Here is a 27,397-nt window from a genome sequence, read left to right as displayed (position 1 = left end):
CCTATGCCAGTGAAAAAAACTCAGAAGTCTCTGCTTTAATTATGAAACAGAGAGTCCTAAATGCAAAAAGTAGACATAAGCTAACAGCTCAACTTAAATCTTAAAAGGAAGGAAAGATCCTTAAAAAACTCCAGAACATTAAAAAGAGGAACTGAATAAATTGATGAATAATATAACTCCATGGACACTCAAAGATAGCAACAATAAACATTAGACAAGGGAAAAGAATATCATTTGAACTTTTCAACTGAGGACCAAATATGTTGATAGAATAAGAACATAAACAAAAATAAGTAAGAATCAGAGCTGTGTGAATAACAGATTAATTTTTTTATTTTGGCAATTCTGCAAAAATTGAAAGAAAAATTCATTTTGCACCAATGGAAAACAACATTTTTCAAAATTCTTAATCAAAGTATTAATTTTAAATTGGAACAAAACATTTTGGTTGAATGGAAATGAAATGTTTTGTTTTGCTTTTTAATGAAATTAAAGGAAACTTCTAAATGAAAAGCCCTTTCAGCTCAAAAATGTAAACACATTTGTTATGGAAATGTTAAAATAAAATGTTTATTTTTTTCTGATTTTAAGGGGGTTTTGGCAAACCCTCTGCAAGAAGCTCTCACATTTCAGGGTTCCCTAGACCCAACACTGCAAAGCTCATTATGCAATAATTTATCGGACATAGTTAAAAATTAACAAAATAACACCATAAGCCCCAACTGGAGTTCTGCCAGATATTTTTCTAGACAGTCTTGAAATTATTCTCCTCCTCATTAACTGATGCTCACAGTTTTATTTTATATGAAGGCTTCTTCTGAGACTCAGGAGAAGACAGTAATGTAGATCAGTAATTCACAAAACAAGACAAAGATCTCATTCGATGAACCCCCCGCATTAGTCACTCTCAGACACAGGTTATAAGATTTTTTAAAAATGTGTTTTGATGCCCAAATCTTGAGGTTATTACTAATTTTTAACGTAAGTCCTTATTCACACAAAATGAGGGCTCGGCTATGAGGGGATGCTGTGGGCAGCTAGCAGGGGTATAAATCTACAGTGCACTAATATGCCGCTCACTAATTGTCCATGTGGATCCTGCTATCATGCATTAAAAGTGATATAGTGTGTTTTGATCTACTCTGGGAGTAGGTCAATGCGCATTAGGAAACTTTTAATGCATGCAGGTGTAAGCAGAGTCAGGATGAGCCCCACCCTGACATCTGGTGGTAAATTATGGGGAGTGCAGAACAAAGTTTAAAGTGTTGCATTGGTATTTCGGTTATTTGCATGGGCACTCCCACCCCACTTAGCACAGGATAGCAAGGTCCATATGGACAGTTAATGCATGACACACTAGTGCACTGTAGATTTGCACCCCAGCTTGCTGTACACTAACTCACTGTTTAGACAAGATCTCCCATTGACTTACATGACCTTATGATTAATCTCAATAAGGCCTGGTCTACACTAGGACTTTAATTCGAATTTAGCAGCGTTAATTCGAACTAACCGCTCAACCGTCTACACCAGGAAGCCATTTAATTCGAACTAGAGGGCTCTTTAGTTCGAATTTGGTACTCCACCCCGACAGGTGGAGTAACGCTAAATTCGACATGGCTAGTTCGAATTAGGCTAGGTGTGGATGGAAATCGAACTTAGTAGCTCTGGGAGCTATCCCACAGTGCACCACTCTGTTGACGCTCTGGACAGCAGTCCGAGCTTCGATGCTCTGACCAGCCACACAGGAAACGACCCGGGAAAATTTGAATTCCTTTTCCTTTCTGGACAGTTAGAATCTCATTTTGTGGTTGGACATCGGGGCGAGCTCAGCAGCACCGGCAGCGATGCAGAGCTCTCCAGCAGAGGAGTTCATGTAATCTCTGAATAGAAAGAGGGACCCAGCATCGACTGACCGGGAACTCTTCGATCTGATCGGTGTGTGGGGCGAGGAGTCTGTGCTTTCGGAGCTGCGCTCCAAAACACGGAATGCGAAGACCTACGAGAAGGTCTCCAAAGCCATGAGAGACAGAGGATACAGGCGGGATGCAACGCAGCGACGCGTGAAAATCAAGGACCCCAGACAAGCCTACCAAAAAATCAAAGCGGCCAACGGATGCTACGGAGCCTGCCACCACTGCCCCACCAGTGACCATGGACTCTGATGACGGGACAGTGTCGACGGACAGTTCCTCGACGATGTTCACGGACGGGGAAGATGAGGAAGGGTTTGTGGAGGACGAGGCAGGCGACAGCGCTTACAACGCTGGTGTCCCCGACAGCCAGGATCTCTTCATCACCGTCACGGAGATCCCCTACCAACCATCCCCGGCCATGAACCCGGATCCTGAATCAGGGGTAGGAGCAGTCGGTAAGTGCTTTAACCATGTTAACTTTTATTCTTAATATAACAGGAATCTGAAGTGTGTGAAAAGGAGGTCTCTGTATATATGGTGATAGAACAGAAATCCTCCTGGGAGATCTCCACGAAGCTCTCCTGCCGTTAATCGATAAGCATCAGCAGGAGGTTCCTGGGGAGAGCTGCCTTATTGGGTGCTCCGTGATAGCACACTTTTCCGCGCGAGGCTTTCATGCGGTATTCAGGGAGCACTGCCTCCCGAGCACGGCTGCATAGGTCCGTGGTTCGTGCTAGATTTCACGCAGCATGCGCTCTCTATCTCCTTCAGTGCCTGTCCTCACGGTTATCTCGCTCGGAGACTCCTGCATCTAAGTAGGGGAATTACTGTAATGTTACGCCTGGTCCAAAGTATTTTTAAAAAATTTCCGGACAGATGGCATAGCACAGACTCAGCACGCAGCTGCGTGACGAGCGTAACGGAAAGCCAAAGAATCAAATGGACGCTCATGGAGGGAGGGGGGAACGAGGACGCAAGGTATCCCACAGTTCCTGCTGTCTCCGAAAAGCATTTGCATTCTTGGCTGATCTCCAAATGCTTCTAGGGTCAAACACAGTGTCCGCGGTGGGTCGGGGCATAGCTCGGCAATTTACGCACACCCCCCGACCCCCAGAAGTTAAAGGGAAAACAATCCTCTGTTGACTCTTTTACATGTCACCGTATCTGTACTGAATGCTGCAGATAGACGCGCTGCTGCAGCACTCAACAACAACATCCTTCCTCCCACCCCGCCATGGGTGGCTGATGGTACAATAGGACTGCTACCCGTCCTCATCATCAGCCTATTGGCACATGGGGCAGTGCAAAAGGACTGGTAACCATACCAACTTGCTTGGGACAGGTCGATCAAGGTCGCCTGGTCCTAATTTTTAATGGTAGATGGTACAGTATGGCTGGTAACCGTCCTCATCATTGCAACAGGGGGCTGAGCTCCATCAGCCCCCACCCTTCATTGTAAAGAAAAGATTCAATTGCCCCTGGACTAGCAGAGGGATGATTGGCTCCCTCGTCCACACCCCTTAATGTCATCTCTGGACTATCATTGCAGCTGGAGGCTTCCTTCCACTCATTTCTCACAAACGACTACCTGTGTCTTATTCATGCATTCTATATTACTTCATCACACAAGTGGGGGGACAATGGTATTGGAACCCAGGAAGGCTGGGGGAAGAACGGAATGAACAGCTGGGGTTGTTTCAGGAGCACACCCTGTGAATAGCATTCAGCTCAAAATTTATGCATGATTGGCCAGAGAGCAGCTGTGCTCTCTGGTTCTATGATACAGTGGTTCTCTAGTACAGTTGCCCATATTCTAGGCAGGACTGATTCTATTTTTAGATACCCAAAAAGGAGGGATTGACTCGGGGAGTCATTCCCAAATTTTGCTTTTGCGCCCCTGGCTGATCGACCAGGGGCACTTATGACAGCACCAAATGGCGCAGTGCAAAAGGACAGGTAACCATGACCATCTTATTACCGTCTTCTTACCAGTTCATGGTATGGTAGACGGTACAGTATGCCTGGTAACCATCGCTGCTGTCATGCAAAAGCAAAAGCATGCTGCTGTGTAGCGCTGCTGGTCCGCCTCTGTCAGCGGCATCTAGTACACATACAGTGACATACACAAAAGGCAAAATAGGGTCCATTGTTGCCACGCTATGGCGTGTGCCAGGGCATTTCATGGAAAACGTGCTCGAAATGATTGTCTGCCCTTGCTTTCCCAGAGGAAGGAATGACTGGCGACATTTACCCAGAATCCACCGCACAAATGATTTGTGCAACAGCAGGCACAGGGGTCTCAACAAAAAATTCACAGAGACAGCCTAGACTCAGTTAATTGTTCGCAAAAAAGTATCTTTGCAAGGAATTCACTAACTGTTTCCCATCTCACAGCTTCCACTGTCTCCAGACCTTCCACAGCATCCCCCTCGCAGAGGCTGGCGAAGATTAGGCGGCGAAAGAAAAAGACAAGGGACACGATTTTCGATGAATGTGTGGGCTGCTACCTAGCCGAGGCGGACCAGCAGAGGCAGTGGAGGGAGAAAGTCTCTCTGTACCAGCGCTCACACAGTGAATGGGAGGAGAGGTGGCGTGAGGAACACAAGCAGGCGACTCAAGCAATGCTTGTACTAGTGAGGGAGCAAACGGACACGCTCCGGCGACTTGTGTATGTTCTGCAGGACCGCTGCAGGACAGAGCCCCCGGCAGTATCTCTGCAACCGCCCTCCCCCGCCACAAAGTCACATACCCCCCTCACCCTAAATAACCAGGAGGATGCCCGCCCTGGGCCGTGAATACTGTCACTGCACCCCAGCAGAGTGCTCAAGTAACCAAAAGCTCTCATACCCTACGTTTGCATAAGTCCTTCCCTTCCGGACTCAAACAAGTCCCAATCCCAGTCCCATCCCATAACTGTGTACTTAAGTAATAAAAATACTTTGCTGTTAAGTACTGTTTCCGTCATGTTTTTTCACTGAAGACTGTGTTTGAATGGGGTGCGTGGGGAAGTGCGTTGCTAATTGCATAGGACAGGCACCTTTCCCAGGGTACAGACACGGGGGCCGGATCAGCAGCGGGTCACACACACAGTGCAGTCAGTAGGCACCGTGGTCGGTATGGGAGGTGGTTTCCAGGTTCTGTGTGGGCGGTGGGGATGTGACTTTTTAGCGGGGGAGGGCGGTTACAGATCTTATACAGCGGTCCTTGTCCTGGACCGCTGAGTCACGCAACAGAGGAATCTGTATCCGTCCTCCTCCGCCACAAGGCCACATAGCCCCCCGCACACAGAATCCCAAAAAGGAGGGATGGCAGGCTCCGTTGAAACAAGCAGTCCGGCAATGCGGACCGCTGTAGGAGCAGGAGCCTGTCATTCCTTGAGTTTAGAGGCGGTCTTTACATCAGCGCACACCCTACCCACCACAGTCTGCGTTCCAGTTTCAACCCTTTAACGAAAAGTCATGAATAAAGAAACCTCTCCTCAGTAACAGTGTGACATGTATTTTATTTTTACACGTGTCTGGGGGAAACGGGGAGAACGGGGTATTGAACCGAAGAGGAGAGTCAACAGTAACTGGGTAAAGAAACAGGGGCAGGTTCAGCTTCTCTGTAAAGAAACTGAACAGTCACAGGTCACGCTGCTCGCTGCTCGCTGGTATTTGAAGAGTTCCTTGTCGCTGTCCCAGGCGCCTGTATAGGGCTTCATGAGCAAGTGCATTAGCGGGCAGGCTGGGTCCCCGAGGATCACTATAGGCAAATGCACATCCACAACAGTTATTTCGTGGTACGGGAAGAAACTACCTTCCAGCAGGCGTCTGAGCAGCCCACAGTTCCTGAGAACACACGCATCAGGAACCTTGCCCGGCCATCCGACGTTCATGTTGGTAAAACGTCCCCTATGGTCCTTCAGTGCTTGCAGAACCATTGAAAAGTAGCCCAATTTCTCAGCAGCTGAATGTGGAAGAGGTGGACGATAAAGTGCGAGGAGGAGAAAACGGCGAGGATCGCAGCGGGCTCCATGCTTGCAGTGCTGTGGCGTCCACGCTGTCACTGACCAGAAAAGTGCACGAACAGATTGCCCGCAGGCGCTTTCAGGGAGGGATGGAGTGAGGGCGTGATTGACGGTTCAATGACGACAGTTACCCAAAACCACCCTCGACACATTTTTTCCCCCAGCAGGCATTGGGGGCTCTACCCAGCATTCCAATGGGCAGCGGGGAGTGCGGGAACTGTGGGATAGCTTCCCACAGTGCACCGCTTCCAAAGTCGACGCTGGCCCCGTGAATGTGGACTCAGAAATTCGAATTAGTGTATTTAGTATGGATACACAAATTCGACTTCATAAGGTCGAATCCACAAATTCGAACTAAGTTGATTCGAAATAGTCTTGTAGTGTAGACCAGGCCTAAGAATAGATACCTACTATTAATAATACGTAGCTCTTTTATAACAATTTTCATAGGTGAATCTCACAGCACTTTACATAAGAGGTCACTATAATTATTTTACAGATGGAGAAACTGAGGCACAGAGACTTCCTTAAGGTACCTAAGAGGCCAGCATCAGAGCCAGGAATAGAACCTTGGCCTTCTGAGTTCCAGTTTAGTGCACTATCCACTACACTACTGTATGGGGTATACCTGGACAAGACAGACTTTATTCCAGGGAGACATGCAGAGCTAATGGTGGGAGGGTTATGAATGTAACATCCAACAGACTCTCTCTGGAATGCTTTTAGGGACCAATCCAATATCTAATGAAGTCAGTGGGAGTATTTCCATTGATTTCAATGAGCGTTGGACTGGGGCCCTTAGCCCTTGAGGAGGAAAAAGCCTTTGGAAGCTGAGATGCCTTTTTGAAATTGTGAGGATCATGGGTGTCTTGAATATGTTCATACATCAGATTAAAATAATTTATGATCTGCTCAACTGATACCCCAGGGAATACCCCATCACTACCCCAAATTCTAACACCACATGTAGCTTCTGAAACAACAGCAACACACACAGACACACACACACACACAAAACCTCCTTCACCATAAGAGCTTTTTCATCAGATCTTTATTTTGAAGTGTGGGAGTTCACAGGTTGTAATAAACACAACAAAAGGATTTTACATTTTCTAGGGAAAAGAACCTGCTCAGGTTATACTACAGCCTTTAAGGACTAGGCGCTCAGTAAAAGTGGACATGAAGTATATAGCCTTATATGTAGATGGATAGACAGGAGCTTTGCTGTCCCACATGCTTGTACTCTCTCTCTCAAATTACCAGGGAGTTATTTTATTAGAGACTCTCCTGTCTTTCCTCTGTTTTTCACTGCTTCATACTCCCCGCCCATCGCTTCTGCAGTATTGCTAGGCTGGCAGAAAATTCTCAGTTTGCTGGTACTCATGCCTATGCAATCTATCACAGAATTAAAAATGGTAACCTGCCTTTAGGGAAAGAAAAGCTGTGGACTCGCTGTTCTGAGCAATTATTTGTAATGACAGAAGGTAACTGGGGAGTGGCAGATAAAATTGTACAAAGGGGAATGGAAGACTAACTTATTCAGAAAAGATTAGATAATTTTTTTTTAGAAAGTAGCAGGTAATATTAATTCTGATGATCTGGGAAGGTAAGATAACATGGATAAAAATTAGGGCTGTCGATTAATCGCAGTTAACTCACAGAATTAACTCAAAAAATTAATTGTGATAAAACATTAATCGTGATTTTAAAAATGAATTGTGATTAATTGTGCTGTTACATAACAGAATACCAATTGAAGTTTATTAAATATTATTGTGTTTTTCTACATTTTCATATATATTGATTTCTATTACAACACAAAGTGTACAGTGTTCATTGTTTTATTTTTTAATTCAATTTTTTCCGACATTTGTAAGTTCAACTTTCATGATAAAGATATTGCACTACAGTACTTGTATTAGGTGAATTTAAATATACTATTTCTTTTGTTTTTTCCAGTGCAAATACTTGTATTCAAAAATAAATATAAAGTGAGCACTGAACACTGTATTCTGTGTTGTAATTGAAATCAATATATTTGAAAATGTAGAAAACATCCAAAAGTATTTAAATAAATGGCATTCTATGATTGTTTAACAGCGCAATTAATCACAATTATTTTTTGAATCGCTAATAAAAATTAAAATATGAGTTGGTTCTCTGTGTGATTCACAGAAATAAATGGCAGCTCCTGCAAAAGGTGAGACTTAAAAAGAGGAAGGCTATGAACTGACAGGATTTAAACTCCCCGTTTCTTTCTCTGGACTCTGTTAAGATCTGGAGGATGAAAAACAGAAAATTTAAAAAAAATGTAGAAACAAACTGAATATAGAAAGATGTGTTTGACTGACAGTGGCAAAATGAATGTGTGATCTCGGGCCAGATCTATTGGAATCCCCAGCAAGTAGGAAAGCTTTCTATATCTCCACCAGCACAAAGCAGCATATTAGGACACAGCAAAGCTAGGGCTCATTTTCTCAGTTCCCAGCTCTGTCCCTTATATGTGACATTCTGCAAACTGCAGGCTGTATTTTAGCCACTTGTAATGATACTTGCTTCAAAGGAGCATTGGGAAGCCTAGTTAATGTCTGTAAAAGTCCGTACATAGAAGGCGCTAATTCAGCGCAAATATTATGGACTTCTCAAGCAAGTCTAGAGTACCTGCAGCGAGCTGATGGGCCTCATCAAATCCTCAGCGTGGAATTCCAGGTCGGGCACTGGAAAGGATGAGGAACATTTGATATTTCATTCTTTGCAGCCAACACATCACACTGCCCTCTAGTAATGGCCACCTTGGCATGTGGTCTATGCCAATTTTTCTCAATGACCTGTCTGTGGGCTGGCACCAGGCCCTGCGATCTCCTTGACACAGGTTAGGAAGGCCGCAAGCCAGTCCCCTGGTATAAAAAAGATTGAGAAACACTGGTCTGTGCCACTAGCATCTCTGGGGGTAGCCTCATTGTGTTTCCTTCTCTACCAAGGATAAAGATACACTCCTGTGGACAGGGGCAGCTCCAGACCTCAGCAAGCCAAGCGCATGCTTGGGGCGGCATGCCGCGGGGGGCACTCTGCCGTCGTTGCAAGGGTGGCAGGCAGGCTACCTTCGGTGGCTTGCCTGCGGAGGGTCCGCTGGTCCCAAGGCTTCGGTGGACCTCCCGCAGGCAAGCCGCCGAAGGCAGCCTGCCTGCTGTGCTTGTGGCGGCGAAATGCCTAGAGCCAACCATGCCCGTGGATGCAGTTTATGCCACTTCATATATAGAATGTGGTTAACTCAGCTGAGGTTCCATATTTATGAAACCAGTGAGTATTTACAGTGGTTTCAGATCAAGCCCACAATTACATAAATCGTAGCCTTTTTTTCCTGGCTACACAACCTCTATCATGCAGCACCTACAGAAAGGGATTCCTGCGCCTTTTCTACTGAGCCTGAATTTCACCCTGGTGATTGCCCAGCATGGAACCATCCCATCTGTCCTTTCTATCCCTCAACTTATTCTGCTTTTCCCAATTACACATGTATATCTGATACCATAATATGCATTTTTTTTCTGCCAGGCTTACCTTTATTCTGAAAATCTTCATCACAGAATATGTTCTTAGTAAGTGTTCCTGCATTCATGAGACTTTCATACTCATGTACTCACTCTTTAAAATATGCACCTTACTTCCTGTTTGACTTTGCCTAGCTTCCAGTCAGCAGCATCTTCGATCTTGGGACATATGTAAAGTTAAGCAGGTGAGCAAGTGTTTGCATGATCAAGGCCTATACGCTGAACATGTCCAACTTATGTTCTGTACAGTGTTATGTAAACTTACAGCACTAAACAAATGTTTTAAAAAACACAACATAAGGTGCTACATGGCTGCCAGCCAAACTGATAAATATCTATATCGTTTTTAAAAACTGTGAACTGCATAAAAATGTTCCCATTTCCCAGGCATAATAAAAATGCAAAACCTTTACAAACTATCTTTTAATGCTTATATTTCAAAACTGCAGCAAAAAGGAAAGCAATGTACTCTTTGCTTTCAGCCATTCATCTCCAGAGTGATGCATTTTAATTCAAACATGATTGAAATTTCACAAAAGGAACAAACATTAGATTATATGACATTTCTTGAAGCTAAGACCTATGAAGCATTTTATTGTTTACATATTACAAAAAATAAAACACAGAACTAAAAGAACAGCAAGAACGGGCCTGATCCATAGGCGCCAACTATTCCTGTTGCCGGGGGGTGCTTGAGCACCCCCCCACACCTCCAGCCCTGTCCCAACTCCACCCCTGCCCTGCCCCCATTCCAACCTCTTCCCCAAAGTCCCCACACCAACTCTACCCCCTCCTTGTCCCCATTGAACCCCTGCCCCAAATCCCCACCTCAGCCCCACCTCCTCCCCTGAGCGTGCCGCATTCCTGCTCCTCCCCCATCCCTCCCAGTGCTTGCCACATGAAACAGCTGTTTCCCAGCAGCAAGTGCTGGGAGAGAGGAGAAGTGGGATACAGTGCGCTCAGGGGAGGAGGCGGAGTGGAGCCAGAGGTGAGGTGGGGCATGGGGGCGTGGCGGGGAGCTGCCGGTGGGTGCAGAGCATCCACCAATTTTTCCCCATAGGTGCTTCAGGGCTGGAGCACCCACGGAGTCGGCGCCTATGGCCTGATCTAGTGCTCTAGGAAGTCAGTCAAAAGAATCCCATTGACTTCAGTGGATCAAGCCCTACAAGAGAACATGTTGAGTAGGTGTTCTGAAGTCATCTGAACTGAAGTTATACAACAAAAAAAAGCTTTTTTTATATGCTGAAGTGAAATACAATGGCACCAGCATGGAGTGCTGGAACTCTGGAGTGAGATTTGCATGATTCCAATAGAATTAGACAGTTGCTTTTCTGAGTGCTTTGAAGAGTCTGTAATGATTATTCTCATAATCAGCATGATGAGCTCGCTCTTTTTATGGTTGATAGGGATGCAGGCACCACGTAGGGACAGTAGAATAGTTGTGGATGTTTTTCACGTGGCTTGAGGTCATATTTGGTTCTTTTATTAAATAGCTCCCACAGAACTGTTCTTCTACAAGTAGATTCAGAACCTCGCATGACTATGGAAAGAATGTATGTAATACACAAATGCAGTCTCTGCAAAATACACTACAATTTTAACAGGATAAAACAGCTTTGTCTTAAGGGTTCATGTAGTCCAGATGAATTCATTTTTATCAAAATCATTTTTATTTTGTGAATTAAAGCACAGCTTGTTCATTCTGCTCAATGTTGGCCACAAGATACTTTGAGTCACTAGCTGCAGGAACAGCATCTCTATTGCAATACAGAGTGTTGTCAAAGGTGACATCTGTTGGTAACTGGTTGTGTCTTTTTTTTTTGTAGAAAATATAGGCTGCAAGGCCAGCTCCTACTAGAATGAGAAGGACCAGAATAACGGCCATCCCACTTAAGTGGTGTGCAGGAACAGCTTCATCTGTCTTCAATACTGTAAATGAATGTGAAGCAATTACTCAGGATCCTAAGGATTATGATGATATATATTAGGGTCTGACAATGGGTCTGATTTCCAATAGTTCTGAGCACCCATAACTCCAAGTCAATGTAAATTGTGGAAAATCAGCAGAAAATCAGGCCCAATGACCTTACTTTTGAAGGCAGAGTTTTATGGCTGTACATCATTACAGTTTACAGATAACTTCTATAGTGCTAGTCACAAAATATATCATACAGAGGTCCAGTCAAAACACAGTTAAATACTTAATTCAAAATGAAATTGAGTTTGAGGGGAGAGTTCTGCTTTTTAGTCAGATTGGGGATATAATAATCACAATAATACATTTCAAATAAACATCCACAGAGGTGGGTATCAAACAGTTATCTTGTCAGAAAATAAAATAAATATTTGAAAAAGAACTAGATAAATTCATGGAGGACAAGTCCATCAATGGCTATTAGTCAAGATGGGCAGGGACGGTATCCCTAGCCTGTTTGCCAGAAGCTGGGAATGAGTGACAGGGAATGGATTACCTGTTCTGTTCATTCTCTCTGGGGCACCTAGCACTGGCCACTGTCAGAAGATGGGATATTGGGCTTGGATACTGGACCTGGTCTGACCCAGTATGGCTGTTCTTATGTTCTTATATTTATAACCTGATTTGGGTCTCTCTTTAATTTGCTTATAAGAAAGCAGTCCTACCTTTATTGTCTGATAGCTTCTCAGATGGTTCAACTTCAGTAACTTTCAAATAAAAAAAAAGATATTCATAGTCTTTAAGTCTCCATTTTACACCAAATTGTGCAGTCACAGAGTAAATAAATCCTGTATGAAGAATTACTATGTTGGACACGCTGCATTTTAAAATAAAGTAAAATAATGGAGATGCAAAATATCTGATAATACCTTTAATTTAATCCAAATGAATCATCTACCCAAATCAAGCAACAAATTCCAGTTAAAAATTAGATCCAGGAAAAAAAAAGATATTTTTGTTTGTTTTGCATGAAAAAAATGTTACCAATTGATTTGGGATGATTTCACACCTTCAGAATGTCAAGCCTTCATGACATTTTGAGAAGCTGAAGATTTTTCACACTGAAGTATGGGGAAAACTGAAAATCCATATTTGTGTTTTTAAGTCTAGGATGCCAAGACCAAGGGGGCAACAGAAAAACAAATTAGGTCACAATTCCCGTCTTCCTTCCATGGGGTCCTAGGCACATCCTCCCCTCTACTTACCTCACAGTTATATACTGTATCTTGGCAGCATCTCCTTCCTCCCTCTCAGCAGTAGCTCTGTCATTCTGGGTCCTCTCACCCCCAGTTAACTTCTTCTCAAGTTCTTCCCCTCACATCCCATCTGCAACTCCTCTGTTTTGCCTCCTCCTCCTCCCTAAACCCTTCTGGTTGTGCTCTCTCCACCTCCCTACCAACAGAGCCTGGTTTGGTTAGTGCCTGCTCTTCCAAGGCACTAAGGATAAGGGTGATTGGAGTGGAACTCAGGAGTCCCAGGCCCCTTCTCTATTAGCAATTGCCATTAAATGGGAGTTTCACCCCTGATTTCGATGGGAGTAGGATGAAAATATCTACCACAAACACAGACCCATACAGAATACGCAATGCAAAGGATTTTGTAGCATAAATATTAGTCATTGTTAATAGCCCACTGTACTGAACATATCACTTACTCTTTGGCATTTTACAAATAAATCTTTTGTCAGCAGCACAGTAATAGCTTCTCCAGCCCCCATCTGAGGCATCCATGTCAACACAATATTCATGATAACCATCCGTAGGCTCTCTTTCTTTCCAGTTTACAAACTCTACTGCACTGTTGTCTGCCCACGTCCATTCTCCTAAAGTTAAAATGAAAAATACAGAATAACAAATGACAGGTTAAGGATCACCTATTTCTAGAGATGAAAACAATATAATATGATTTCTACGGCACCTGTCACTGTTGTAATCTGAGCACTGGATTCATTAATTTATTAAATCAATACATTAACATTCTATAGGATTCAGTTTTCTCTCTCCTTCCAGGCAGACACAACTGAGAATGCCTTATGTCTGTAAGTTTTCACCTGGACATTGTTAGCTGCATTGTCCTAGAGCAGGGGTCAGCAACCTTTCAGAAGTGGTGTGCCGAGTCTTCATTTATTCACTGTAATTTAAGGTTTTGCATGCCAGTAAAACATTTTAACATTTTTAGAAGGTCTCTCTCTAAGTCTGTGTTGTATAACGAAACTATTGTTGTATGTAAAGTAAATACATTTTTTTAAATGTTTAAGAAGCTTCATTTAAAATTAAATTAAAATGCAGATCTTATCAGTTTAGTGTGATCCTTGTCATTGCTGAATTTTCCAATGTCTGGCACGTGTTTGGATACTTTAAGCTGCACACAGACTTCTGAGTGATCAGTTGTTAACCAGCTCCGAGAGAGACAGAGGACAGACTTCATGTGTGAAAATACCTGTTCGCACAGGTATGTGGATCCAAATGCTGAAATCATTGCAAATGCAATTTTCTTCAAACAGTTAAATTTCACTGGCAGGGACATCCAGCAGGTTAAAACAGAGGCCCCATGATCTCTCTCAGTAGCTTTAAATGCACTACGCAGATCTCCAAACTTTGATGCCCACAATTCTCAGTTTCTTAACTGAATGAGCTGCATTTCAAAATCTTTAACATCCATCCACTGAAATACAGACAAATCCAAGTCGCTTTCGTTGAACTTTTCAGCTTTAATTAGAAAAGAAAGCACTGGGCCAAATCGCTGGAAATCTTGAAATCTGTCAGAAAATTCTGATTCCAGTTCTTGCATGTACATTCCAATCTCAGAGACACTGACAGTGCAATGTGTCAATAGCTCTTCTATGTGTTGGAAGTAGCAGAAAGTCGAAGTTTGAATATCCTGAGAAAAAACTGCTAGTTTTACACCAAATGCCTTCCAGGTTTCATAAAGATCCAGAACCGTTTGCCCTGCACCCTGGAGACAGAGGTTGAGTTTGTTTAGGTGAGCAGTGATGTCAGTTAGAAAAATGAGCTTACACAGCCATTTGTCATCATCCAGTTTGGGGTAGTTTTGTCCTTTTTCCAACAAGAAAGCCTTGATTGCATAAACAGTTTACAAAGTGCACCAAAACCTTGCCATAACTTAGCCACCGAATGTTGCTTTGAAGTGGAATGTCATTATAAGCACTGCCCATCTCTTCTAGCAGTGCTTGAAACTGTCTGAGAGTCAAAGCAGATAGAGCAACAATTTGCACCACTGTATTCATCTCATTATTAAGCTCTGAATTAGAAATTTTAGCACACAGATTTTCTTGATGGATGATACAGTGAAATTTGACTGTCTGGCGGCCAATTTGATCTTCAGGTAACTTTACAAATCCGTTCTGTTTTCCGACCATGGCAGACGCACCCTCTGTTGTCACACAAAATATTTTTCTGATGTCAACTGCTCATTCTTCAAAATGGTTTACAAAAGTTTCTGCTATATCTTCCCTCTTTGTTGTGCCATGCATGGGTTTTAGGCAACAAAGTTCCTCTTGGATTTAATCAGAAGTACAATATCTTGCAACAACTGCCAAACGTGGAACTTTGTTTATATCTACACTCTCATCAACTGTGACACTAAACACTGCTGTGTCTTTTAATGCAGTCGTCTGCTTTTTGTTAATGTTTTCTGCCATTTCGCTGTCGTGTCTCTCAACTGTTCTGGCAGAGACAGGCAGTTCTTTTATTCAGATACGCATCTTTATTTGGCAAATCATTGAACAAAACCTCCAAACTGCTGAGAAAAACTTTTTATATATTCTCCATCTCTAAATGGCTTTCCGTTTTTTGCAATGCATTGTGCAATCTTGTAACTTCCTTCTGTGGCTTGATTTTTACTTACACTTTAGCATTTAAAAACACTGCTTTGCTTCTCATATCCTGTTACTGCCTTTTTGATTGATTCACTCTTGTCTGCTTCGTCAAGAAAGGTTTTCTTGTGCTTCATTTCAAAATGTCATTGAACACTTGATGTGCAACAAACAACACTTTCACAACAGAAAGCACAAACAGCATGGTCCTTCTTTTGAATAAATCCAAATGTGTCTGTCCAAGAAGACTGAAACGAATGGACATCTAACTTTACTTTCTTAGGAGCTGACATTTTGTCAAAAGTACCCCTCAACTTACAGTGGAAAAAAAATTGCAACAGACGGCACGCACAACGTCAAACGCAGTGTGCTGTTCCACGTAATGTGATAGTGATGTAAGCAGCAAATCAGGACTTAAAAATATCCCAGTACAGTGGTGCTGGAACAATTTTTAAGGTGGGAGTGTTGAGCTGCACCCTTTCTTGTCCCTGTCTGCACCCCTCATTGCCCAAGGCTGAGGCCAGTGGGCCACTGCTGGGGGTGGCTGTAGAGCCCCGGGTCAAAGACCAGGACCCCAGTATGGCAGCAGAGCCCACGGGACCAGTGGCCGGGAGCTGGGGCCAGCAGCGGGCTGAGCGGGGCAGGTGGACGGCTAGTAGGGGGCTGGCATCCGAGACCCTGGGATGGCAGCAGAGCCCCGGGCATTGTGAGTGCCACTCAAAATCATCTCTTGTGCCATCTGTGGCACAAGTGCCACAGGTTGCTGTCCTAGAGGAGCACAGCTGCCTCAGTGAACTATGAATGAAATGGCCAGGCCCACTGACCCTTAAAGACTAAGACCAGTACTTTGAACTTGCACCAGAATTTGCACTAGGATCCCGCACCGTGTATTCTCTATGGTCATTCAGATGCAGGGATCTGAGCAGCCCCTGAGGTTTTGGCTCTGCATCAGAGCCAAGACTTAGAAAAATCAGCTCCCTTGCAAGGTCTGGCTTAGTTAATTCTGCCTGATTGTATCAGGATGACTTAAAAAATATACCTATTGTCCTCTGCTCTTCCCTTACTCAGGTGCAGCTAGCAGGAATAGCTGCTACTTCCTGTGTCTCAAGGATGAAAGGATCACAGTGCCTAGACTTGGAGCTAGATGGAAAATGAAAATCAAATTGTTTTCATTCATGGAAATTTTCAAGCTTTCAGCAAATTAAAAACCAAAATAATTTCACTGAAAACTAATCTTTTTGCCAAAACTTGTGACTGAAAACTGAACAGTTCAATTCAGAAATGCTGTTGCAGTGCCTCATGGGAGCTGTAGTTCCAGTGCCTAGGACTAAGAAAGTCTAGTACCAGAAACTGTGCTGAAAACATCCAGTGGGCCCAAAAGGAATAAACTGGTAAGGTCCTGTCTATTTTCTGCACCATCCAGGATCAACCAGACAGCAAGGAGCAGAATGCTCACCTCACACTGCAGTGGTATTAATGGTATATCAAAGGCTGCTGTTATACATGCTCTCCAAGGCTTCTGGAGGTATTGCATCTAGCTCAAACGAAATACCAGCAAGAATAGTTGCTGCTACAGAAACCCTCCTCCTATCCCCTCCCCACAACAGGCTGTGGCTTCACAGGCACAAAACAGCATTACAATCCTAACCTATCAATACAGAAATATATTTCTTTAAAAGACTTTAGCAAACTTTTCAGAACGTCCTCTTGCTGAATAAATAGTTAACACCGAGGTTTCTTCAAAAACTGAAGTGCTGTTAAGTTTGGTTAAATGTCAAGGGAATGAAAGAAAAGTGAAATGAAATAAATTGGATGAAATAATGTAGGTGTGTACTTTTTTCTATTTACAAGAGAGAGAGACGGGGATATAAAATGTGCAGTCATCTTTCTGGATAATTTCTCCTTTTTATGTACTATAATTGAAAAATATTAAACATTTGACATCAGATTTCCATCTTCTGTTTGAGTACATATTTTTAAATAACTATTGAAAGTTAAATAATTACCATCCACATTCTTGTACATTCCAATCCAAAACTGTCTTGAGTCACTTGCAAATGTGTCCAAATGGTGCAAGAGAAAATTCATTTCTGCCATATTTTCTATGGAAATCAAAGAGGCTCCTGCAAAACATAAATTAATAAATAAGCATAATTTAAGCATGTTTCACCATAGAAAATGATCTGCCCCTTGAAAGAATCATGATGACATTTTCTTAACCCTTCTGAAACATTTAAAATAGCCATAGACTATAATTAATTTTTGCCACTGAAGTCAATGAGAGCTCCAGAAACAGATCAGTAACAGCCCTTGCATTTTGCTCTTTAGAGGAAAACATCCTTTTCTCTGAGCAGCTATGCTGGTTATTTCCAGGCAATACATATCTTATATTAGTTTTGTATTTGCATGCTCCATTTTTTTCAATTAACCCCAATCCTTCCCTGCGTTTAATGGGCCAGAGACAATGCAGTTAGAAAAATGCAGCTTTTTTTTTTTTAATATATTTCCTCTTGCGCTGGGGATAAAAACAAAACAAAACAAGAAAGAAGAGAGAAGCTGTTTTGGGAAATAAGAAATATCATCATATGCCAGGTAAGGGGATGATCTTGTTACCACCATAGTCCCAGTTTCCTCAATACTGACATCTATTGTATTCATGTAGATGGAATAAGTGGGACCCAAGAATCAAACATATTAACATAATCCTGTGACTGTCTAACATTAAACAGAGTTAAACTTTTAGTATTCAGAGTCCTCAGACACCTTAGTACCTTGGCAAACACGTCATTAACATATTTTAACCTTTTATTAAAGATACAGAAAGCAAGGAGGAGAAAGGTTAAAGCATGTGATATGTAAAGTATTAAGCAAGTCTTCCATTTTAACAGTATTCCATGTTCCCCTTCCCTTTAGGTGGAGAGAGTTTTTAAAAATAACTGCCTGCCCCATCATCTGACAGTCTCTTAGATGGTATTAAAAATGGTAATAACTCATTTTTGTGGGGGAGAAAAAGTTAGTTGAAATGGACAGGGCTGTTGTAGCTGTTGTTAAAGTCTAATTATGTTTCCTAGAAGACAAAACAAAAGAGTGAAGAAAAGAACAGCTAAAACAGAAAATATTGTTTATGTATCTGTTGACTCTCACTTGCAACTTTACTTGTGGAAAAACACAGGCATAGCACAAGGTCTTATCAGCCACTCTGAGACCTGGCAAACTTGTACCACTATTGGGCTGCCCAGAGCATTGCATTTAGCTGCCCTTATAGCAATGTTGCAAAATATGCAGTCTTTGCTGGCTAAGCCAGATCCTTATTAAGCAGAAGGAAAATGGAGAGAGCTAGAAAAAAAAATAAGGTGTGGAAGGAAAAGGACACATGTGGTGGAGACACAGTCTCACATCCCAGGTCATGGCTGAGATTTCACTAAAGCTGGTAGCAGTGACCCAGTGTCATCTGGGTCCCTCTGTCTGACGAAGGTCTCTCTCAGGATGTCAAAAGTACAGTGAAGGCCCAATAGCTCCAAGGATCCCAGGAGATGGTGGCGGTGGCAGTCATGATGGTAAAGTTTGCTCCTTCCCCTTCTCTCATCTTTCAGTGAGCCAGCATCTTGGTAGCCAGCTTTTCCCCACAAAAAGTTTCTTTTTATGGACCACAAAAGGGAACACTGGATGGAATAGCCCCTCCCCTTATTATTTTATCCATCAATTAGGTCTAATAACCAACATGCCAGTTTTGGTTAATTGTTTTTCAGTCCCAAATGTCTCTTATTTACCAGACACCATCTCAGCACAGTCCTAGAATTGTATCACTAAGCCTTTTTGTTTGGACTAATTTAGTCCATCCCCCTTTTGTACCTTTTACTATTAACATTTATTGTCATAGGTCGTTGTGACATTTTATAAACCTTTACTCACTTCTTACAGTTGAGCTCACAATTAGGGTAAATTTGTAGGCCCAATTATTACAAGAGACCAGCATTAGGTTCTTTTCCTTTTATGGTGGATTTCCCACACTAGGGTACCAACATCTAAGAAGTATTAAACTGAGACCACCAACTCATTTCACATAGGCCACATAAAATTCTGAGTTGTGGCTAACAACCAAATCTCCTCTTCTTGAAGTGCTCAGTTCGTTAGGACTTTAACAGAACAAAATATCAAGAACCTCTCTCATTTTGGCACAGACCAGGAACCCCTTTTACAGTCATTAAATTGAAACAAGTAAAAGGAAACCAAGAGGGTCCAAAATACATCTGCTTTTTCCCAGGTACCTGGACAAGAGTCCTTGCAGACCTGCATCTTGAACTCCCAGCTTCCTTCCTTTGGAAAGTCAGCTGATTAAATTCCTACTGCTAGGTTAACTGGCAGGATACCAAATGCCACCTTACAAGTAAACGGAGCCTCTTAATCCTTGTTGATCCTGGTTCCTCCCTATATAGGTACAGGGTAGTGGGTTTTATTTCTAGGGACCAGGACACTGTCAGCCCAGATGTGTTCCCTCCTCAAACCCCGAATGGCCAGTGCACTATGTCTCACCACCAAACAGTAATCACATAGCAACTAATGTCATTCACTCTCAACCTATGCCAGGTTCAGACCAGTGATGGAGTGAGATGAGCCTTAGGCTGACTCACCACTCTGGGTATTTGGTAAGCATCCCCACATGGAGCAAATTAGGGAGATAATTGGTTAAGGACTGAATGATTAACCAGTTAACTAGGTGGCTCTGCTCATCAACCGAGGAAAGCTAAAAGGCAGACAGTAAGAGGATGCGGGGGGGCTTGAGAGATAAATATTGTTTTCTTTTACCCTCACCTTTACTGTAAAGTTTCCCAGTTTTTCATTTTGAAAGGGGAGAAAGGGCCTTCCTTTAATTCCACTTTCCCCACCAACCTCTTTCCTACCCGCCCACTTCCCTCCAGTGCCCCAGTTTTTCACTTTGAAGATAAGATCAAACTGCTGGGGGACAGATAGTAGGGCTGGTGCCCAAAATAAGCGGTGAGCCTGCAGGAAACTGTTAGGTCCTAATTAAAGATGACACTCACCTAATCGAACACATTCCATGGAAGACTGCGGCCAGCTTTCCGTCTCTGAGGACTCAATGTAGTAACAGTAACCATGGAAGGGAATCCAAGATCTGCGTATGTCAGATGTAGGACATTTTCCAGGGAGCTGTGGAAGTTCAGTAGGGGCTAAAACTGAGAAGAAACCATGCTGTATGAAATCAATAAGGGCTTCTCAGATATGTTACTGAAAACACATATATACTGTACCATAAGTAGCCACTATTAATTTGACCGTGATACCATGAAAAAGAACCTCAGATAGTCACAGTTCATGATCTGGGCCAGATTCTCTACTCTGCTGTGGAGGTTTTCCATTGGGGTAACTGCACTGACTTTAGCTGAGGCCTGGTCTACACAACACAGTTAGGTCGACACAAGGCAGCTCATGTTGGTCTAACTATGTCAGTGTCTACACTACAGCCTTGTCCGACTGTTGTAAGTGCCCTACTATACCAGCATAATAACTCCAACTCCACAAGAGGTGTAGGACTTATGTCGGTGTAGTTAGGGTGACACAGCATCTGTGTAGACCCTGTGTCCCTTACATCAGCTGTAGGAGCCATGAAATTGACAAGAAAGCCAGGCAGCTAAAACCCAGCTGCCCCCCAACTGCTCTGGAGAGCTGGGTGGCTGGACCCTGCTCCTGGCTGGGAGCCAAGATGAGAATGGAACCCTCTCCCAGCTGGGAGCCGCAGGCGGCTAGACCCTGCTTCCGGGGCAGGGGACCGAGAAGCCGGGGCAGCTGATATTAGACTTTCCAATAAATCTCCATTGATACTTCCTGTTGGATTGACAGATTTGTAGATGAGTAGAAAAGGCCTAATTCTGAAATTCTTGAGCATCCAAAACTCTCATTCAAGTCAGAGTATTTGGATATGCAAGGGATTCAACAGTGGGTCCACAGCTTACAGACTGAAAACAAAGTGGCATAATGCACCAATTAGTTTGTGGAATAAACTTTGAAAAATGTTTAGAATTCACTAGTTAGCATCTGTCAGGCACCAAGAAACTGTATCAATGACTATTTCCTTTAAAGAAACCAATATTAGAGCAGAGTACACGTCAACAGTCACAGTCATTATTTATATATACAATAGAACCTTAGAGTTATGAATGCCTCAGGAATGGAGGATGTTCATAGCTCTGAAATGTTCGTAACTCTGAACAAAAAGTTATGGTTGTTCTTTCAAAAGTTTACAACTGAACTTAATACAGCTTTGAAACTTTACTATACAGAAAAAAAAGGTTGCCTTTAACCATCTTAATTTAAATGAAACAAGCACAGAAAGTTTCCTTAGTTTGTCAAATCTTTTTTTTAAATTGTAATTTTTAAAACTAAAACTTTTTTTAGTCGTTTACATTTAATACAGTACTGTGCTGTATTTGATTTTTGTTGTTGTTTGTTTGTTTTGGTCTCTGCTGCTACCTCATTGCATACTTCCAGTTCCAAGGTGTGCAGTTGACTGGCCAATTCATAACTCTGGTGTTCATAACGCTGAGGTTCTACTGTAGTGATAATCAAGACTTGAATGCATTTAAACTTGAAGCTCACTAATTAAAATTGCTAAATTCAGTTGCTTACCATCAGACCGTTTACAGACAGAGCAGTAATTTTCATCACAAGACCCTGTCTTCCAGGTCCCATCAACATCTAAATAAACACAGGCCAAGTTGTGTTTTGGCTCCTCACTGGCCCACTTAGAGTACTTGATTCTCCAGTTATCAGCCCACTTGTAAAAGCCACTAGTCTAAAAACAAAAGACAATTAAGATAATATTGCATCCAAAAACTGTTTTTTAAAAAAAGAACATTACGGTCACAAACTCACGCACTCAAATGTCAGAAATAAGTCTGTCTATAAAATCTTAATTCAGACCCCCTGTGGGTATGCAATATGATATCATCTTTAATTACATGATCACACACTATTTTTTTCCACAGGATGCCTGCTTCTTTCAGGGCACAGAATGGATGGTGCTCACTGAATGGGCAATTATTCAATATTAGATTTTATCCTCATTGTTCAATATATGTCCCCAGGCCTTATTTATGGCACACTACTCAAATCCTGCTTTGAAAACAGAATTAATCATTTTCTAATGGGCTTTTTTATGGTGCTCATCACTATAGTATCTGAGTGCTTCATAAACATTAATGAGGTGAAGTGATATTATTATTCCCATTTGACAGATCAGGAACTGGTGCACAGAGACATTAATGTCAAAAGTGTTCACTAATTTTGAGTGGCCCATGACAGATGAATATGACCTGATTTTTCAGGTAACTTAGCATTATAAAGCACTTTATATGTTCAGATCACAGATCTCATTTACTTCAGTTGCAGTTGTGAGTACTCAGGACTTCTTCAAAATAAGCCCCAAATATCCCAAGTTGGGCACCCAGAAAACAGGCACACACAATAAGGCCATGTCTACATTGGGACACTAAGGAAAGTTAAGGCAAATCAGCCAAAGGTGTGATGTTAAAATGCATAAGTTAAAGTATATTAAACTCCCACGTGGATGCTCAAAGCGGGATTAAGTTACAGCGAGCTAAGGTCACTGTACTCCTAAGTGAGAGCATCTACACGTGAGTTTAATGCACTTTAACTTGTGCACATTGATTTCACACCTTTAGTTGATTTGCCTTAACTTCTGAGTAGCCCCATGTAGATATGGCCTTACTGACCACCTGTGAAAATGTTAATTTAGTGACTCGCCCAGCATTACACAGGAACTCTGGGGCAGAGACAGAATCCATTTCTCCAAAGGAGTATTCTATTACCTAAACCATGAGACCATCCTTGCAACCATATACCTTCTAACGTGTGCAACATATGTCTCATTGGTCCTGCAGACAACAGCCTCATTCACTGCACAGCCCCAAGTCATTCAATGAGCACTTTCCAGGCTGTGCACTGAATGAAGCAGGGATACTGTGGGAAAAAATAGCATTTGATCATATGATTAAAGACTATAGCATAACACACAGGTGGAAGGAGTCCAAATTAAGGTTGCACAAGCAATGTTCTTAACATTCATTGTTTTTTAAATGTATTTTCCTAGTTTTTTGTTTGTTTAAAGCAAACTGAAAAAACACAAATTCCACCATGTGGAGCCATATTGATTCCCATTGGTCTTATAGGTAGGGCTAGAACCTTTGGCTCCATAGCACAGACCTCCGCTACTTGAGCTAACAGAGTGACTGACAGCAGTAGTAGTTTGTTATCCTCTATGTAGGCCAGCCATTGCAGGGAAAAGAGGCACACATGTGTCAGCCAATTTTGCCACAATTTGCTGACATCAGTGGAATGTTGAGGCTCAAGACTCTTGGGTAGTGGTCATTGACTTTCTGCCTCTGACATCCCCAAGCCTGACCCCCTTCTGCCCTGGCTTCTCCAGCCTGCCCATGACCCAGCCTGTCAGCCTCCCTCCCCCGGCCTCTTATTCTAGTTCTCCACCTTCCTGAACTCCTCATCCTAGTTTCTTCAACCACAGCACCCTTATCTCAATCTCCCACCCCCTCAGCCTCTCTTGACTCCTTGTCCCATCCCCATCCCCCTGCCTTGCTACCCCTGCCACAGCTTCTTGACCCAGTTCCAGTCCCTCATGTTTCCCCAGCTCCATTGCCCACCCTTTCCAACTCTTTATCTCAGTCTGACCCCTTCACCCCAGTATCTTCATAAGAACATAAGAATGATCATACTGGATCAGACCAATGGTCCATCTAGCCCAGTATTCTGTCTACCGACAGTGGCCAATGCCAGGTGCCCCAGAGGGAGTGAACCTAACAGGCAATGATCAAGTGATCTCTCTCCTGCCATCCATCCCCACCCTCTGACAAACAGAGGCTCGGGACACCATTCCTTACCCATCCTGGCTAATAGCCATTAGTGGACTTAACCTCCATGAATTTATCCAATTCTCTTTTAAACTCTGTTATAGTCCTAGCCTTCACAACCTCCTCAGGCAAGGAATTTCACAAGTTGACTGTGCACTGTCCCCAGCTGCTCAGCCCTGTGCATTCCAGCCATGCTTCCTCCTACTCCTCCTGCTCATTGCCAAGCAAGGAGAGCACAAGAAAGGTCAGCTCCCTGCTCATGGTTCCTGTGCCTGGTATCTCGGTGGCCCCTGACTGGCAGGCAGAGCATTGCAGGGAGAGTCTTTGCTCTGGGCCTGCAGCCTAAGGATGGAGCACACGCAATTGCTCTGAGGAGAAGGGATGGAACAAGCTCAGTCTGGTTGCACGCAGACACAGTGAGGGAATGGAGCATGCCCACAGCAGATGGAATCTTTGGATAATTTAGCTGCCAAACTCTAACAAGTCCCTGCTGAGCATGTGTGAACTGAAATTTTCAGAGGCTAATAACTCAGCCAAATTTGGGCAGATTGTCATGGGGAGGGCAAGTAGCAGATCCTTGACCCCAGCCCCTGTCAGATTTAAACCCCTGCTTCAAAGTACGGCGGGAGTAAAGCTTCCCAACAAAATGGATGTGAGAACTAATTAAGAATGTAGGTAAACAGATGTGGTAGCACTGCAGCCCTAGCCACTGGAACAAACAACGGCCTCTGCAGTAAATTCAGCCCAAAGTGTTCCCAAGCCCAAGTTTTATACATCTGCAGGCATCTGGTGGAGAGAAGTCTGCCAAGAAGGCAGCCTGAAGTGGCCCACATTCTGCCAATAGTCTGGGGGTCAGGTGAAATGCAAAGTGGGTGGCATGGACTGGGAATGGTGTGATGCCCGGGCAGCTAGGTGGTAAGATGAGTTAATGCATTCCCATTTCATTCGCCCTGGAGTTCAAAATTGTTCCAATTCAATGGAAATTCTGAAGGAGGGCAAACAACAGTAACACTTCCTGCCCTTCCTCATTATCAGTCAGGCACCAGCTTCAGTGAATCAGGCCTTGAGGCTTGGGGGATCTTCAACCATTTTGCTAAATCATTGTTTTAAAAAGGAAAACAATCCCCTTTCACCTGCTGTTGGTTCGTCCCTTCTCCCATTCTCAGGATTCCCCATCTGCACCTCTCCGCATGTTCTTCCATGGCTTCTCTCCCTCCCCCACCACTTTGATGGCTTCCACTCTCCTATTGGTCTCCTCACATTACTGTGTTTCCACAGGCATATAACTCCATCTGCAGCTTGTCTCCTCTTCATACACCCTTTTCTGTGTCTCCCCCATGCCCATTTCCATGGCTCCCACCATTCCCTAGCTATAGCTTAAGCTGCTTTTGAAGCATGGTAACAGGAACAGTAGGAGTTCTTTCACAATCACCGCTCAGCTATGAGACAAAAGCAAGCACATCAGCAGAGCCCTTGGTAATAACTGCAGACAACACTTGAGTAAGGAATGGGGGAGGTCTGATTTGACATAGATCATCAGCATCATATTCACAGTTATTTGATGTTCTTACCACATTGCTGTTAAGACCTATCCATACAGGCTGCCCGATTTTTAACACTTGTAGCCACAGGAATGACTGGCTGTAGGGATCTAAAATACTGGCAAGTTCCGAGTATTCAGCCTTGCAGTTCTTTCGTGCTTCTTCCCAGTTCATTCTGGAAGTGATGAGTGAATAGCTACTGTTACCATAAAGGGTAAAGCCAGAGACTGGAACTGTTGTTTGGGAATTATATAATTTAGGGTCTGTAGTGAAAAACAAACACATGGAAAGGTAATTTTTAGTACATGGACTTATTGTTCCACTGAACAACAAATGTCTGCAGTATTCAAACACTTAAGAGTGGTAGCACTAACAGAAATTAAGACTAATAGATTTAGTTAGGCATGAGCTTTCGTGGGTAAAACACCACGCTTTACCCACAAAAACTCATGCCCAAATAAATCTATTAGTCTTTAAGGTGCCACCAGACTCCTTGCTGTTTTTGTGGATACAGACTAACACGGCTACCCCCTGACACTAGAAATTAAGACTGGATGCATGTCCCACCCATGACTTCAGTGACAAAAAACATGACTCGGAGTTCTTTTATAAAAAGCCATGGTCCTTGTTGCTCTGGCTGGCCACTACTGAGCCAGATTCTCCCATGGATTTATACTCATTTGGCTCCCTATGCACTGGATTGTGATTAATTTTAATGCCGCTATATGTACTAAGTGGAAGCACAATCTTCCCACCCACTAACCATCCCTGTGGAGCTCATGTCAGAGCTAGCTGGACTGTGGCCAAGGCATGGGAGGAGGAGCAGAGCCTGCAGAGCCAATACACCCCACCAACAGTAAATGGGCAGAGAAAGGATGAAGAGGGGGGGATATAATCCAGGCTAGGCTTCAAAATCTGGGGCCGAACACTATCCCTCTGCCTCCCCTCCACCTCCCTCACCCTGCCCCCAAAATTAATCCACAAACCACCACCCTCTCTCACACAGGACATCAGTCAACAGACTCCAAGCATCCATCCCTACCGTCTTTGAGCACTAAACACTTAAAAAAATTCCTCCTCCTCCTAATCCAACCCTTTCAAAACCACCTCGCTCCACATCACCCAACCTAATCATCCCATCCAAAGCAAGTCATGCTATCCTCATGGTTCTGGTGGGTTGTAGCAGAGGGGCTCTTTGGGCTGCTCGTCATTGTGAGGAGGGGTCCCAGGTCAGACCAGGCTGCAGGAGAAACAGCTCTGGCCCTTGGGGCGCTCCCATTCTTGTATCTATGTAAGATCAGGATGCTGCATGGCATACACTAGCTTTTCTATAGGCCAGGCTGCTACATGTATTAGAGATCAGTGTACGTGTCTGTTTTGTTAAAATGTTAACACATAAGGCCGTGAAACTCATTTCATGTGGACGCCATAGGTGATGTGCTGTATGTGGAAAGTCAGCATTTGAACCATAAAGACAATCTAAAAATCACAGTCAAGTTTTTAATGCAATTAACTTGGAAGCTTGGTGAGAAAGAACTCACCAGCGTTCCTCTGGCATACGTAGCTTTTGTTCATTTGGCAGTCTTCATCTTTCCATTTCCCTGCTTCCTCAATGGGGTCCTTTATCATAATAACACAATCAGCCTGGGGGGAAATGATACATAAAT

The 27,397-nt window shown here is 43.2% G+C and overlaps 1 protein-coding gene across 1 annotated transcript in view; it reads right to left on the bottom strand.

Annotated features, from left to right (window-relative positions):
* Positions 1-10,452: 10,452 nt before the first annotated feature.
* The window catches only part of LOC123364410 (macrophage mannose receptor 1-like), a 60,109-nt gene continuing 43,164 nt past the window's right edge, over positions 10,453-27,397 (bottom strand). The window contains exons 23-30 of the mRNA XM_045006533.1: positions 27,272-27,374; positions 25,761-25,993; positions 21,932-22,097; positions 20,329-20,481; positions 17,293-17,409; positions 13,106-13,273; positions 12,117-12,158; positions 10,453-11,405 (exon numbers count right to left, since the gene is read on the bottom strand). Coding sequence (XP_044862468.1) covers positions 11,158-11,405; positions 12,117-12,158; positions 13,106-13,273; positions 17,293-17,409; positions 20,329-20,481; positions 21,932-22,097; positions 25,761-25,993; positions 27,272-27,374 — 1,230 coding nt within the window. The 3' untranslated portion in view covers positions 10,453-11,157. The remainder of the gene's footprint in view (positions 11,406-12,116; positions 12,159-13,105; positions 13,274-17,292; positions 17,410-20,328; positions 20,482-21,931; positions 22,098-25,760; positions 25,994-27,271; positions 27,375-27,397) is intronic.

Source organism: Mauremys mutica, chromosome 2, assembly GCF_020497125.1.
Source record: "Mauremys mutica isolate MM-2020 ecotype Southern chromosome 2, ASM2049712v1, whole genome shotgun sequence".
Classification (NCBI taxonomy): domain Eukaryota; kingdom Metazoa; phylum Chordata; order Testudines; family Geoemydidae; genus Mauremys; species Mauremys mutica.
This window is presented reverse-complemented; position numbering and strand designations above follow the sequence as displayed.